The following is a 15,176-nucleotide window of genomic DNA, read 5'->3' on the forward strand; positions in this document are numbered from 1 at the left end:
CCTGTTTTTGCAAGGTTAAAATAGACGCTGAGCTGTTTCAGTGTGTTCAGAAATGCTGGTTTTTGCTACTTCCGTTACTTATTTAGAAGTCAGATATAGCTAATAGCAAAACTAATTGTAGAGTCCTATTCACCAGTATGATGTTATTTTTTATACAGGGTTGATGTTTACTGTTATTGCCTTAAGATTTGTTTCCATGTTTTCTTATGTTAAGTAAATAAAAGGGTAAAATTAAAATGTATATTCATCTGAATGAAATATATATATTTATAATCCTAAAATTGGAAAAAAAGTGAATGCTATATTGAACATTTTCAAATGTGTAATAGTGAGAGATGATTTGAAGTTGTCCTGTCTTTTGGATTTATGAACTGAATAACAGACATAAGGCCAAGTTTGTCTGGTGTCATAGTTGTAGGAGTCACATTTACATTGTCAAACAAAATGAAAATACAAAAAAACCCCAATTAGTAATAAGAACAGGACAAAGAGATGTAGAAAATGTTTGTATTTATTTCCATTGTGTTTATTTCTCTTTATTTAATCAGTTCTATGCATTTCATCAGGAATGATGAAGAGAAATCTTATTTTTGAACATTTCTGCAGACGATGCTCTTTAACAATTCACACAGAGTCCATTCTCTAACAAGAATTCGAAGGTCTTTTGTAATAGGCCAAATGGAAATACTTGGGGTGGAGATATTGAGCATCAAAAAGGCTAGCTTGGCAAGAGAAAAAAGAGATGGATAGATGGAATCAAGTAGATGAAAAAAAAGTTATGTGGATGCTGTTGTGAAAAAGCAGCAATTCTTTTTTATGTGCAGCTTTGTTACTGAAGGAGAAGGTCACTAATGCTAGTCTGGTGTTGTATGTACAAAAAGCTGGAAAAATATTTTAAATTTTAAGATGTATTGGAATTAGAAGTATAAGACGTGAACAGAGACTATATCTATGACTATATCAGTTGAACTGAACTGTATTTATGATACTGAAATATACCTACGATAGTCCTTTAGAGATAGAATGGCTGTGTTGGGCCAAGGAGAAATTAAGGAGGTCAGAGAGAGTGGGAATGAATACTTAGGTTTGAGCTTAGCTAGGATTTAGAGTCTGCCAAAAGTAAAATCAGTAAGGTCAGTGGGACCAAAGACATAGAATGAAAATGAAGAACTCCAGATAGTTATTTTGCATTCAGTATATTCATAGAATTATGTAACAACTCAGGTTGGAAGTGACCTTGAAAGATCAAATTCATGGAGTCTGGAAATGAAGATGAATTGACAGCTACGGGTTTTTTGGCTTATTTTTATTCTAGAGTACCAAAATATTTTCATGCAAGATAAGATGTGTAGAGAATAATACTACCTTTACTATGAGGAATATGTATTCTTACTCTTCTGGTGGACTAACATTTCAAAATATTTGATATCCCATGTGTGCCATTAAATGTGACTCCTAAAGTAGAGGTGTAAATATAAGTCCAACATCTTATAAAGCAGCTGGGTGCTGCCATGCCTCAGTATATTTCATGATTCTTCCAGGATTGTATTGGTGTTGCTCAAGAAAGACTCTTAAGTGTTCTCAGTAGAAGAAAAGGTTTAGAAATACTTGCTCAGATATGAAACCCACAACTTTCATTTTACAAGTTAATTTTCAGGTCTCATAGTTGCATAAGAACAATACAAAACAGCTTTTTAATTTTTTGCCTGCTAACTGTTGAAAATAGGAAAAGAATTTGACAATTTGAAAACCAGTTAAAATTCTGCATTTCAAAATGCTACTTTAGTTCAGCTATATAACAGCTAGATTGTGACATCTTTATGCATGCATTTGCAGTATTCAGTCAAGTTTGCCAGAGCAGGAAGGCAGATTTTAAATTCCCTTGCTGCACATTTTTTCAGACACTTAAGTACAATAGAAGGTCCAGCTTCTGTTCATGCTAGCATGAATTAGTCCTTCTCAGAGGAGTAACATGTAAAAAAGTTTTTCATCTTTTGGTAGGCATTCAGACCTTTCCTTTTATCCATTGTATTTCCTATACTCATTATAAATGAGAAAGTTTATACAAATTCTGGTGATTAGATGACAAGACATGAATGATTATTAAAACATTAAAAACTTCCTGTGAACAGGGCTAATCCATCCTAGATTGTTTTTATTTGATTATTGAGTAGAATATTAGTTTCTGCACTAGAACATATTACTAACCCTCAGCCAATAGTTCAAGAAAACTAAATTATAGTAAAGCCTTAATCTTTTCACTTCCTGTTTTTTATTTCTCTGAATGTATTATCTGTTTTGTGAGGATTACAATTCAGAATTTTTTTTATCACCACCATTTTTGCCTTTTAATAAGAATCATAGAAGTAATTTTAGGAATGAAGTCTCTGACGTTGTGTTCATGTTGTTTTCATCTGAAAATGTTTACCTTTATTTTAAATAATGGTATGTATTTAAAACCATTAGTAATGTAGATTAATATCTTGGGAACTGTAGGAATTACATATATTTATGGCAGGTTAAATGACAGGAAAAGCTTCCCAGCCACTTTCAAGGCTAAGCTTTTTATCAGCTCCTGAGAGAGACTACCTTAATGGAAATAATCTAATTTACCTGGGACAATGGGATTGTTTATCATAGACTCACTGATGAGTAGGAATCTTCTGTCCATTCAATGACATTTGTTTACTGGGAGAAAAGTAGTGAATCATGTACAGTCTACAGAAAAGTAAGTTATAAATACTGTGTAAGCACAAATAAACACAAGAGGATGGTCGTCTTAATCTTTTCTGTAGGAAAGTGTTTTATGAAACTGGAGGAGCTGGCATTCGAGCAAGGTCGCTGTGGAGAGTAGAACCTCTCCGAATAAGGTACCAGTATTTTTAATTTTTTTCTTTTGTTAGCAGCTTTTATTATATTAATAGAAATTTGATTGTTACAGACTCTTAAGGCAGAATACATATTTGCCACGCATTATGGTATGTGTTAGTAGGCTCTCTGTTGATGACAAAAAGCAATGTACTGTGATAGAATAGATTTTTTTCTGTCTCCCATATCAAAAGCAGCATTGCCTATGAGATACGTCTACTAAAGCACTGCTTCTTTCCAAAAGTAAAATGCATTCCTAGTTTTACTTGGAGTTTTATAAGCGTGAGTGGAAATAAAAGCAGTAATATCCCTTCTGTGTTTCTTGTTTTTTGGGGTTTTTTTTAAGATTATCTCCTTCCGATGTGATTATCTGCCTGTTATTTCCCTGCAAGTGACATTTCAATGCATATCATAAGAGCATGTATGGCCTTTGATGGCCTTCTGGACCCTATGTTTGTTTCACCCTTGGTGTGTTTGTGATTGTAAGGGAAATACCCTCATAACTAAGACAGATGTAGGATAAGTCTGTGGAATGTTGAGTCCCCACTTAGGTTTAATTTGTTTATTTAGTCAGTCAACTAAAATACAGTAGTTAATTTACACATGTAGGATTTTTTTATGGACACCATATGTAACACCCTGATAAGATGGAAAGAGGGTGTAGAAACAAGAAGATGGAAGCCATACTCCTTACCAGGATTCCCTTTGCAAATGAATTAACAGTTTTGCATCTGTTTTATGCAAGTATTGAAATCAGAACCAAAAAGGAATATAGCACATTCTATCTTCTGAACATCCTTTAAAACCCAAAGTAGAAATACTAGTTTTACTTACTGAAACTATTTTTGGATGTCTTTTATGTTTAGCTGGAGTGGAAGTAACATCAGATGGGGGCAGCCTTTCCGTCTTCGACATATTACGACAGGAAAGTACTTGGCTCTGAATGAAGATGAAGGAGTAGTAATATTAGACAGAGAAAAGTCGGACACAACATCTACTGCCTTTTGTTTTAGAGCATCAAAGGTAAATAAAAACAATGCAAATTTTTTCTGAATGTGGAGCACTCAAATACCAAGTCTGAATTATTTCAACAACTGTATACTTGTAATTTCTAAATTGAAGCAAATGCCAGGGATTGTGCGTTTAAATACAAATGTAAACAACCTGAGTCAAGAATAACAAAGGTCTCATGGAGGAAAAATAAGGCTGATTAATAAACTTTAGAATAAACTAAACTGCTACCAGTTTCAAAAAGCAAGATTGAAACTAAATACAGTGCAAGATACAGTGGTTTAATATGAATAGTTTAATAATTATAGACTTATTTTAGTTGGACAGAATCTCATTAGAGTGTTACACATTCCAGCTCTATCTGTCATAATTGAATTAAATTGCATTCAGTTCAGTTGCTATTCTTTATGCAGTGTGCTGATAAGAACTGAACTTAATCAAATTTTTCCTAAATGTAAGGCAAATGTAGTCAGTGATTTCTAAACCATATGTTTTCAAATTGTGCTCTTTAGTGAGCTGCTAATTGCATGTTATTAGCTTTTGCATTGTTCCAGCTGGGAAAAACATTACAAGAGAGAGACAATGAAGAATGATTATGGAGGTACACAAAATTAATCACTTTTTTTTCCAGAAAGTGAAAGGTTTTATAATCAAAGATGACTAAAAGTTTTTATGTTCTTTCATTATTTCACTTATAAATAATTGCCATAGCTGTTACAATAGAATTTTTATTAACTACAAAAAGCTAAATTTTCCACAAAATTCTGAGTGCTATATGATCATTAAGAAAAAAGAAATCTGAAAGTGAAAAAGAATCGTTAAAATTAATTATACACTAGATGAAATCTAAGAGTCTTGACAAATGCTAGACTTTTTTTAGTATAATAAACCAAATACTTCTTTTTAGCATGTTTAAAATAATATTAGTGTGAATGCATTTGAAATTTCAAGAATTTTTATTTTAGCCTATCAAAATAATTGAAAATGTTAAAAAAAAAAAAAAAAAATTGTTGTGTCAGGGCATTTATTACAGCTGTAATTTTTTTCCATTATTGGCAAATCATGGCACCCTGGAAAGAATGATGAGTATCCCAGGAGTGCCACAGTTACTGGTTAAACATTGAGTTAAAATTCCTTTGATGTACTCACTGCCTGTGGCGATCTGTGGCTGAAAACTCCTCCAGAGATCTGTTCACCCACTGCTTTTCCTATTCCGCGTACCTAGCGACTACAACAACTGCCTAATTGGACACCAGCTGTCCTGCTGTTTTTCAAGATTTTAACCCATGCATATATATGTATGAATTTTGAGTATTTAAATTTAGTGTTTATGTATGCACATTCATAAAATAATTTCTGTACATTGAGTAAACAAGCCCAATTTTCTTACTCTTTTTGTTGAGGTGTGCCTCAAAGGCACACTAGTGAAATTTATTGCAGTGCACAAAATGACTAAGCTGAAGTACCGTAGTAATTAATTATGCAGAAGTCATTCATGCCTACTGTGTTAATACATAATATGGTTGTTAATGTACATTTTTATATTAAATTCAAGCTCAGTGTCTCATCATCCTGTCCCATTAGTGCTGTCCTAGATAGAAAAGAATATTTTTACCTCATGATAGGTTATGAATTTGGTGCCAAGGAAAAGAATTGTTATTTATTTGCTGGACAGGTAAGAGCTGCACTGTCCCATAGGCAGAGACATTAGTGTTTCCAAAGGTGAGGGGTACAATCAATGATAACTCTTCCTGAAGAAAGAAAGGCAATGTTTGGGAAGAGAATAAGCCCTAAAGATTGACCTAGACTGTAAGAAGAAAAGGGCTCTTAAAGCCAAGTGCTGCTTTCACACAAATTGAGAGAAAAAAGGACTGTAGAAGTTAATAGTTAGACTAGATATACACAGGTGGTTTTATCCAAATTTCTGCATATATGTATTTGCAAACCTTTTATTGGTTCATTTTCCTGATGAAGAAACCTTTTCAATTGCATGTACCTTTACAAGGCATAAATTCAGGGAAATTTCAAGATATCTGTCTAATGTCTTCATGTCCAGCTGTGTACAGATTCTCAAAATAGGGTGCTGGATACCTGTCTGTTTATAGCACTCCCACCCCTTGGACTAATAGAATAATTCTGATTGAAAAGGACTCTGGGAAGCCATCTAGTCCAGCCTTTTGCTCCAGGTAGGGTCAACACCAGTTCAGACCAGGTTGCTTACAATAAGCATTGCTGCAGAGTATCCAAAAGGAAATTAAACTTTTCTCCATTGCGGTGTTCTTTCTGGCTTGGAAGCCAGCAAAAGGGTTTTGTAGAAAAAACATATTAGCTTTGCCAGAAAGAAGAGCTATGTGAATATGCAAATCCCCAAGGCTTCCCAGTAGCCTGTAACACATGACTTAAATAAAGTCTTACTTTTCCAGCAGTTGTTACACAGACCTTCTTGTTGAAAATGCACCTTCTTCCTCAATATTGTTATATTCCACTTTAGCAATATTTTTCTTGCTTTTCAATACCTGTGGTTGCATTCAAAGTGTATTTACTTTCACTCTTTTTTCTCTTTTGATGGATAACACTGGAAATTGAAACTAATTTAAAATTATAAAATTCAAATCAGAGTTTTCCTTAACATGTTCTTACATAAATAAGAACAGAAGGAAACTTTAAAAAAAGTTAAGCTATATGCTAAAGAACACTATGGTGCTGATTTCAATGAAAATAACATATGCAATACATGCCTGCTTACTGCTAATTGCTGCAAACTAATTTTACAAGCTTCAGAAATTGATGGACCACTTCCCACTCCAAATTACATCTTTTGTTGGTTTTAATATAGAGCTTACTTTTGACCAAGTTTTAAAATGTCAACAGTTCTGTAATGCCTTGTGACAACAGAGACAGCAGTTCCTCTACACCAGATGGAATCCTGTTTTGAAATGGGATGTTCTCATTCCAGCACAGTACTTGGCTCAGTATACACTGCTGAGTAGAATCTTGGGTCTGCTTACAAATTTCCTTGAGACTAAACACAGTGGAAACAGGAGCATATTTAAAAATAATTGTTTATATTAATTTGTGTAGGCCAGAATTAATATTTGAGATTTCATGTTTAATTTTTGTGGTGGTATGTACAAGTGACAATGAAGACGTTATTGGTATAGTCTTGGTAAGTAACATTCTGATACATTCAAAAGTCACAGATGACTCATGCAGAAGGATTTGATATCATTTTAATATTACTGCCAGCATGTAGCTGTCTGAGGGACTCAAAATGGCATTAGGATGTCGTAATAGTATGGTAGTAATCATAAAGTTTAATTTGGTTTTGGAATAAGATCATAGGTATTGCAGAGCCTTTATCTACATTTGTCTCTGAAAGTTCAAATACTTATTTTTAAGTTAGTATTTTATAATTTCCCAGTAAGCACTGCATTTCAAATACAGTATTAAGCTATTTTTTCTACTTATTTTCTATGAGAACAGAAAATAGAAGGTGAAATGAAAGTAACTTTCTTTTCCCTTGTCTACTGGGATGTACAAATATATAAAGCAAAATATGCAGAGTACAATAAGACCAGTAGCAAGATAGCTCTTAAATCTGTAGACCTTTTCTCTTTTTCTTTTGCTGAATTAGAGTATCTATGGCAATACTTTTAAAGCAATAACAGTGTGCAGTACTAAAAGATAAAATTTTAATTGGCTCATGCAAGTTAGATTTAGAAAGAGTTCAGCAGACAGGTTGTTTTGCCATTCTTAGCACTGTCTTAACAAGCACTTAAGCTGGCAAAAATGTAACCCCTACTGTGTTTTTACTATTGTAAAGTCTTTGTAAAGAAAGTTGAGTTTATTTGTCCTGTTCACTTTACCATTCCTTATATTCCTTTTGACAGGTAGAAATCTATGATTCTTTCTCACTTTCTAATTCTTGTGCTTCCTCTTGTATATTAAATATCTTCTGAAAATATCATATTTGACAGCTTTGCCCTCAAATTCTTTTTTTCATTCCATCTTTTTTGTTTGTTTGGGGTATTTTTTTTTTGTTGTTGTTATTATTTTTCCTTTGCCACCTTCCAGGCCCATGATGTGATTTTCTTTCTCTGATTTGATTAATTCAGAGCCTCAGGGAGTTAAACTGAGACTAGGTTGTGAAGAGAGGGTTTTAAAACCAGAAGTGTTTGGATACTTCACTGTTAAGATATGTACAAATATCTAAATAAGAGAAGTTTTTTATTCCCCTTCTCCCCCAGTAATCTTTATCTGCCTAGACTTTTCAGCTGTTATAAAATACACCGTGTCTTTGCACACTGCGATCAAATTTCTTGGCTGAAATCCTAGAGAAGCTGGACAGAGTGCAAAGAGCAAAACATGATGAAGAGGAAGTTATGCTGTATTTCTCAAAGTGAAAACAGCTTTCAGGCCCCTGAAATAATTCTAAAGATTTATTTCTGAAATTTTAAAAAATTGGGGTTTTTCACTATGTCTAGTGTTGTCAACAGGCATCAGTATCACTCCATGTTTTAAAAAAAAAAATTTAATTAGGATTGTTTCTTACCACATTATGATTTCTCTCTGAAATTTTCATTGATACTTGAATATAGATGTGGACACAATATTTGAGAAAAAAAGTTTTAATCTTCAGGATACTTCGTAAAGACAAATAATAAATTGCTGAAAGTCAGTGAATTTGTTCTATTTTATTGTATTTTTCACTTAATCTCCCCACTGCAAAAGTGTATTGAAATAGTTAATCTTTTTCTGTACGTGATAGCTCAGTCCACACAAATATGATGTGACATGTTTTCCCCATAGCCTTGAAATTGCAATGGTATCTCCAAGGAATATCTTGTAATTTCATTCAACTTCATCTTGGCATTATAATGCTACCTGTTTCAACTGAAATTATTGTTCAAATTTGACAGTTAAATTACAAATAAATGAAAGCAGATTAGCATGGATAAAATAAAACTCCTGTTTACTCCACAGATGTTGAACACTATGTAATCTGAAATGAAATAAAAAAACCTTGTTACACATATAGAAATTTAGACTGCACATTAATTTCTAACATTTTATTTACTTAGCAAAAAATTAACAACTATCTACACTTAAATCCATCAGCCATTGCAATCATAGAAAAATGATGTTATTTAATTACTCTATTTACTTTTTTTGTTGTTGAGTCACGTGTATCCATAACTTGCCATTACAAAGTTTGCAGCATAATTCTGTTCTTATTCCTGAATTAATGTTTTAAAGGACAAATACTTTATTTTAAAGTGCTGAAGTCTTAAAAGCCCCCAGTTTTAAATGAAAAATAATGGCATTAATAAATAAATTTGGCTTAAAAAATGGGTGTTCCAGCAAAGCATTGAGCAATGTCTATAAAAGAGGTTTGAAAGAATCCAAGTCTTCTTACAAAGTGGATATAGAAAAACATCATTTATTTATTTACTGATATAAATATATGTAAAAAATTGAGAAATGCAAAAGTAAATATAAAAGACAAATTGTACTTTTAAAATAATGAATATTTTTTTTGCTCGTTGTTCAATACAGAGGCATTATTTTAAGCAAAGTGTGTATCTGTATATACAAATTATAAACAAAAAATATTTGGCATAAAAATATTTTAACTACATTACAAAATTTTTATTGTCTAGGCTAAAATTCAAAAATGTTGGCTACATAGACTTTACTTACATCAGTAACTCCATTATTGAATAGGTTATGATAAAAATCTGAAGGTTTTTTTTGTATGAATCCACTGTAATGGATTTTACTTGACTTTTCTTGCTTCAGTGAAAATGATGCTTCAGATTTGAAATTATTTTTAATCACAGTCTGAAAGAGTAATTGGATAGAAGCAGAAATTATGTGAATTGAAATCTAGATGCATCTTAACAGCATAAGTAGCATAAATATTGTTCAGTATTGGAATATATATCAGTGTAGAATTCAATGCTTTACCCTATTCCAATACAGAGATTAAATACCAACTTTATTTTATCTCCTTAGGAGCTGAAAGAAAAGCAGGAATCTAGTCTCAAACGTGACATTGATGGAATGGGAATCCCAGAAATAAAGTACGGAGATTCAATCTGTTTTGTCCAACATGTGGCCACTGCCTTATGGTTGACTTACAAAGCACAGGATGCTAAATCAGCACGTTTAGGTCCCTTGAAAAGAAAGGTAATGTTTGATTTTTTTTTTTTTTTTTAAACTTGTGAAATCAGTCTTTGTGGGTTTAATTGTTTGTGCTCTTCTACTGAACATGTGAATATTTCACTCTGAAAATGAAAAGAGTGACAGATATTAATGTAAATATGTAATTGAAAAAACCCCTTGTTACTAAGAAATGACATTTTTTTCTCAGAAGAAATTATTATTATGCTCAATTTTTATTTTTTTGCACCAGTAAAAAAAGGAAATTCCTGATTTGCATAATTATTTAAAATCTAATTTTAACTGTTGTAACTGGTGAAAACTAATAAGTCATCTTACAATCAATGGTGTTTTAGATTTTTTTAATTAAGTATGTTATGTGAAATGGCAATTAAATTTGTCACTTCAGAAAAGGCCTTAGAAAATAATCAAGTTTCTTAAGGGACATTAGAGAATTATTTCCTCCCAAAATGTTAGATGTATTTGTGATTGTACTAGTTTGAAAACAAACCAGTGGGAGGCACCAAGTCAGAATAACAATTTAATGGAAATTAAAGAAAAGGGGAAAAAAAAAAAAGGTAAAAGAAAACACTGTCAAACTGACAGAGTCAAGGTACAACCTGACACCCTGTTAGGCAGGGTGGTGGTAGCAGTCTGGTAGAATGGTGGCTGCAGTCCTCTGAAGCAGTGATCCTGTAGTAAAACAGTCTGCTCTTCCTCAGGAAGTCCAATGGTGGCTGTGTAGCTCCTGTCCTCTGGAAATCCAGTGGGAAGCCAGTGTCTCTGGTGTTCAGCCTCAGATTATATCCACGATGGGATGCTTGGTTCCTCCCTCTGGGTGGAGCATCTCACAATGGGGTAATGAGTGGAGTCATGAGGCAAAGTGTTGATTAGGCTCATTAACAGAAGATGGTCCGGAGGGAGTTCTCTCTGAGTCAGGCAGCAGGACAATGATGGGCAATTAACAGAAAGATAGTCTGGGCGGAGGAGGCAAGGAAACACTGCCCCACCTGATTTCAACAGCTGATGGGGATGGTAATAGAATACACTGCAACCCAGGACAGTGATGTGACATCAAGGTCCTTCTCTCAGTCTTTTGATTTTAAGGTACAATTATATTCTTAATTACAGGCAAATGACCTGTTATTTCTTCAAATTTTATGCTCATATTTCATTCAGTGTCAAGGGGTTTAGTACTAGCTTCACATAACTGCATCATTACCAAAGGATTCCTTGATTCTCTATTTGTAGGTTTTTACAACTTGAACCCATCATTAGAACATGAAAAAAGAAAAAATAAAAAAGTTCAATACTGAAAAGAAGTTGGAATTCTTCTTTAGTTACTTGTACACATGTACATTCATAAGAGAATACCCATACACAAGCACCATAGTATAAAACAAGAAGGTTGTCATCACACTCCCTTGGTATAATCACATTTATTCATATGCAGCACACATGGTCATCATCAATGGGCAGTGAGTGCCCAATGCCTTCACTTCTCAGCAACCTGGCTGATCAGAGAAATTCTTTAAATGCCAGTGATTCAGTATTTTCTTGATAAAAAATTAAACCACACAATGATGGCCTCTTCCTTTCCTATGCCAGAACTGGCTATGTCATTCTGTTTCCTCAGAGAGTCCAATTTTACTTCTTGAAAAGGTAATGTGTAGATTCTTCCTCTGTATTCAAGAAAGAATTTTACAATAGATTCCCGTGGCGTTTAGTATTTTGTTTCTCCAGTTTTCTGCTCAGCAGCAAGGGACTAAAAGAACCTCCATAATTGCCTGTCAGTTTTATTCTCCTTTGAAACTGTTTCATTCATGTTCAAAGACTTCAAATCTTTTGTTGCCCTCTCACCTGGAGAATTCTGTCTTGTTAAGTGCCTTCAAACAGAAGAAAATCCAAAACCTCTAGCTTCAAGCAATTGATATTCATGTGGAGGCGAGAAACAGTTTTTCATACCCTGCAATATTGGATTTTAGGCTATAATCTTATAAGCAACTTTAGATGTATATATCCCTTTAATTTTCATATAAAATTAGTTTTTCTGCATTAGAACTGAAGTAATTGCTTTGTATTCATCCTCTCCCACCATTGCGTTAGGCAATTTTCACTTTCAGTCACTGTATTCCTTCAGAAGCTGGCCTGCACTTTCTGTAACATGACTCATTAGCCCAGGAGGATTGAGAAATACCTTGTTTTTGCAAGAGGCAAAGGATGCTTTTCTGACACAACCTGACTGTTATCACTGTCAGCTTCTGTAAGGATATAGAGAGGAGAAAACAACTATGAGATTAGTTCTGTTATAAAATACTAAAAATTCCAAGTGAAAATTTATGTTATTTGGGTTTGGTGTAGTTTCATGTACTGAATTTTTAAACTAACAAATATAAAGGAAATTCTGGCATCATTTATGAGGATTTTTTTTCATTATTTCTGCCAGAATTTTAATGTTTTCTCACTCTGCGATTGTGGTAACCAATGATTCAAGATTTTGCCAGGTAATGTTAATGTTTACGTCAATATTCTAGTCAATATCCTGCCACCATCCAGTGAGTGATGGATGTCTGTCTTTTCAGTTTGAGAGCTTGCTTTTGTGCAAGCAATGAACTCCTGCAGAGCTCTGAATTGCCAGAGCTCAGGGAACAGAAAAACATATGCTACATGATTTGGATTCATGTTCTAGAGGCCATTACTCACAGTGCTGGTCAATGCCTTGCTGTATTTCAACAAGCAAGGCAGTGCCAAATGCCCCTTTTTATAAGCAGAGAAGTGTTTTATCTGAGGAATTGATGTAGTGCTGGATGCTTCTGCCTGTGATGTACTTACTGGAATTCTAAATAGCACTTTTCTGTCATTGCCATGTTTCTGAATGATTTAGTTGAGGTTTGGGCAGTTTGTTGATTTTCTGGTTTGGTTTATTTTTTTTGGTCAGAGAAATAGGAAAGATGAGGTCCTTCTAAAAGACTTTTCCCTCATCCACTGCATACTTAGGGAGAAGAGTCCTTATCTGCTCTACAGTAATGAAAATGCAATCATTTTACAAGGCATGACAGCTCTAATACCCCATCTGTCAAATGTTTTCATTCCTGTAGCTCCAAAATCTGGAGCTACATGCAATGGCCTGAGGAAATATTATTTGATTGTCAAATGTTTTCTTACTAGTTTTGTGATGGGAAGAGCAGATCTTCACTTACTCCTCAGTTTAGAGACCTCAGGACCTTCTCTATGGAAACAGTGATATTTAAGCTAGCAAAATCAACCACAATGTGATTCTATATAAAGAAATATCTGAAAAAATAGGAAAGATGACTAAATTTTAAACTAGTCTCCCTTAAGAAAATATTATTAATAATAATTCAAAAATATCTTCCCAATCTTCTCCATCGTATTTCCCTGGATTCTGCTGTCCAGATAAACACAGCAGGTGATGTTTGTCTCTTTTAAAAGCTCTTCCTCAGCATGAAGGAAGAGAGCACATGTGTAGAGTAGTTTCTGCCAAGCATAGAAAAACATCACTTCCCAGTGCTTTGATGTACCTATATACTAGTATGTACAAAAGCTGTTGGTAAATAACTTTCCCATTTGTATAACATTTGTATAACATTCCTAGTTTCTTTGTTAACTATTCATGCCCTCAGAATTACTCTGCTAATTGGGAAGGTGGGTTGCAAATTTTTACTAATTCAGAGGTAAAAAGATACATTTTTGGTGGAGAATTCAGTAGACAAAGAAGCAGGATAACTCACATTTACTTCTTACAAAATTGCTGTAGGATTTTAAGGACTCAAAATGGCCAAGACTTGTTTTTGTGATACCTAAAAGTGATGCTGGCGTTCTGTGACATGTGTTTATTCAACGTGAAAGATTAAAACCCCACCAAAGGATCTCTGTTATTGCTTGAAATTCATATGATGTTCATATCTGGTTCTGATAAGAATCCAAAATATTGTGTAGAAATAGTTAAACGAATCAGAAGTTGCTCATAAACACTGTTGCTCCTTTAGCTGCATTGTAATTTTTGTCACTCCAGCTTGATTTTTCTTGTCAATAGTCTTAACACAAGAATCCTTTCATAAATGATGCTTAAGAAAACGAAGTTCCTCTTTCCCTGAGAGCTAGAATATAGAAAGAATGAAATTTTTTGTTAAAATTTTGAAGTATTTTTTAGGAGTATCTTTTTAAGGAATTGTGGAAGAATAAAAATAAATTACATTGTCTTCTCTGAATAACTTATGTGAGACTGAAAAACTTGTAGCTATTGAATAGATGTCCAGATAAAGTGCTTAACACATTTGTATTTATATAAATGACTTTTTTCAGCGCAGTATTGGAATGAGTTGAAAAAGATTTAAAAGCAAAAATGTTTTTAAGTAATTATCATGATAATTTCTGACTTTCAATAGGTTATATTACACCAAGAAGGTCATATGGATGATGGTCTCACATTACAAAGATGCCAGCGTGAGGAATCCCAGGCTGCTCGAATCATTCGCAATACTACAAGCTTATTCAGCCACTTTTTAAGGTAGTTGTTATCCCGTTTTTAAAGTATTCTGAAATATAAGTATTTCTCTAAAAGAATCCTTATGTCCTGCTTTCAAGTGTTTGAATTTAGAAGCTATTAGAAATACACTTTTATGGATTTAAATTTGCAATTTTGATTAGTAATGCCATTAAATAGATAGAACAATTTATTTGAGATTATTTGAGATTATTAAATCAAATACCTTGAAGCCAGAAACAAGCTGAATCATAATCCAGGTTGAAGAAAACATGCTAACTGATCTTAGTCCAACTCTGTTAGTGAGTATTCAATGGTATCTAGAACTTTGTGTAATTAAATCTGTAAGAATGTATTTTGTACTGAAGAAATTATTTTTTTGTACTGCTTTGCAGAAGTTTTAATTATTATGATGAAGTGTTGACCCTTGTAATACCTGATGCAATATTTGATAAAAAAATAAAGAAAAAGGAGTTTGTAATTAATTATTTGCCCACCATATGAGCCTGTGTTTAAAACATTACCTCAGTATCTCAAGAACCTGCACCACTCCTTTGTATTTCTTAGGCTGAGGATATAAAAAAGAGCCACCTTTGCCAGCAGTCAGTGCTTGCTAGATGATACTATT

The 15,176-nt window shown here is 33.4% G+C and overlaps 1 protein-coding gene across 17 annotated transcripts in view; it reads left to right on the forward strand.

Annotated features, from left to right (window-relative positions):
* RYR3 (ryanodine receptor 3) overlaps positions 1 to 15,176 on the forward strand; it is a 201,968-nt gene that overhangs the window by 61,981 nt on the left and 124,811 nt on the right. For all 17 annotated transcript variants that reach the window (XM_048306945.1, XM_048306949.1, XM_048306947.1 and 14 more), the window contains exons 10-13: positions 2,796 to 2,870; positions 3,735 to 3,891; positions 9,895 to 10,068; positions 14,451 to 14,572. In XM_048306945.1, the coding sequence (XP_048162902.1) occupies positions 2,796 to 2,870; positions 3,735 to 3,891; positions 9,895 to 10,068; positions 14,451 to 14,572 (528 nt within the window). The remainder of the gene's footprint in view (positions 1 to 2,795; positions 2,871 to 3,734; positions 3,892 to 9,894; positions 10,069 to 14,450; positions 14,573 to 15,176) is intronic.

This window comes from Corvus hawaiiensis, chromosome 6 (assembly GCF_020740725.1).
Source record: "Corvus hawaiiensis isolate bCorHaw1 chromosome 6, bCorHaw1.pri.cur, whole genome shotgun sequence".
NCBI classification, from domain to species: Eukaryota; Metazoa; Chordata; class Aves; order Passeriformes; family Corvidae; genus Corvus; species Corvus hawaiiensis.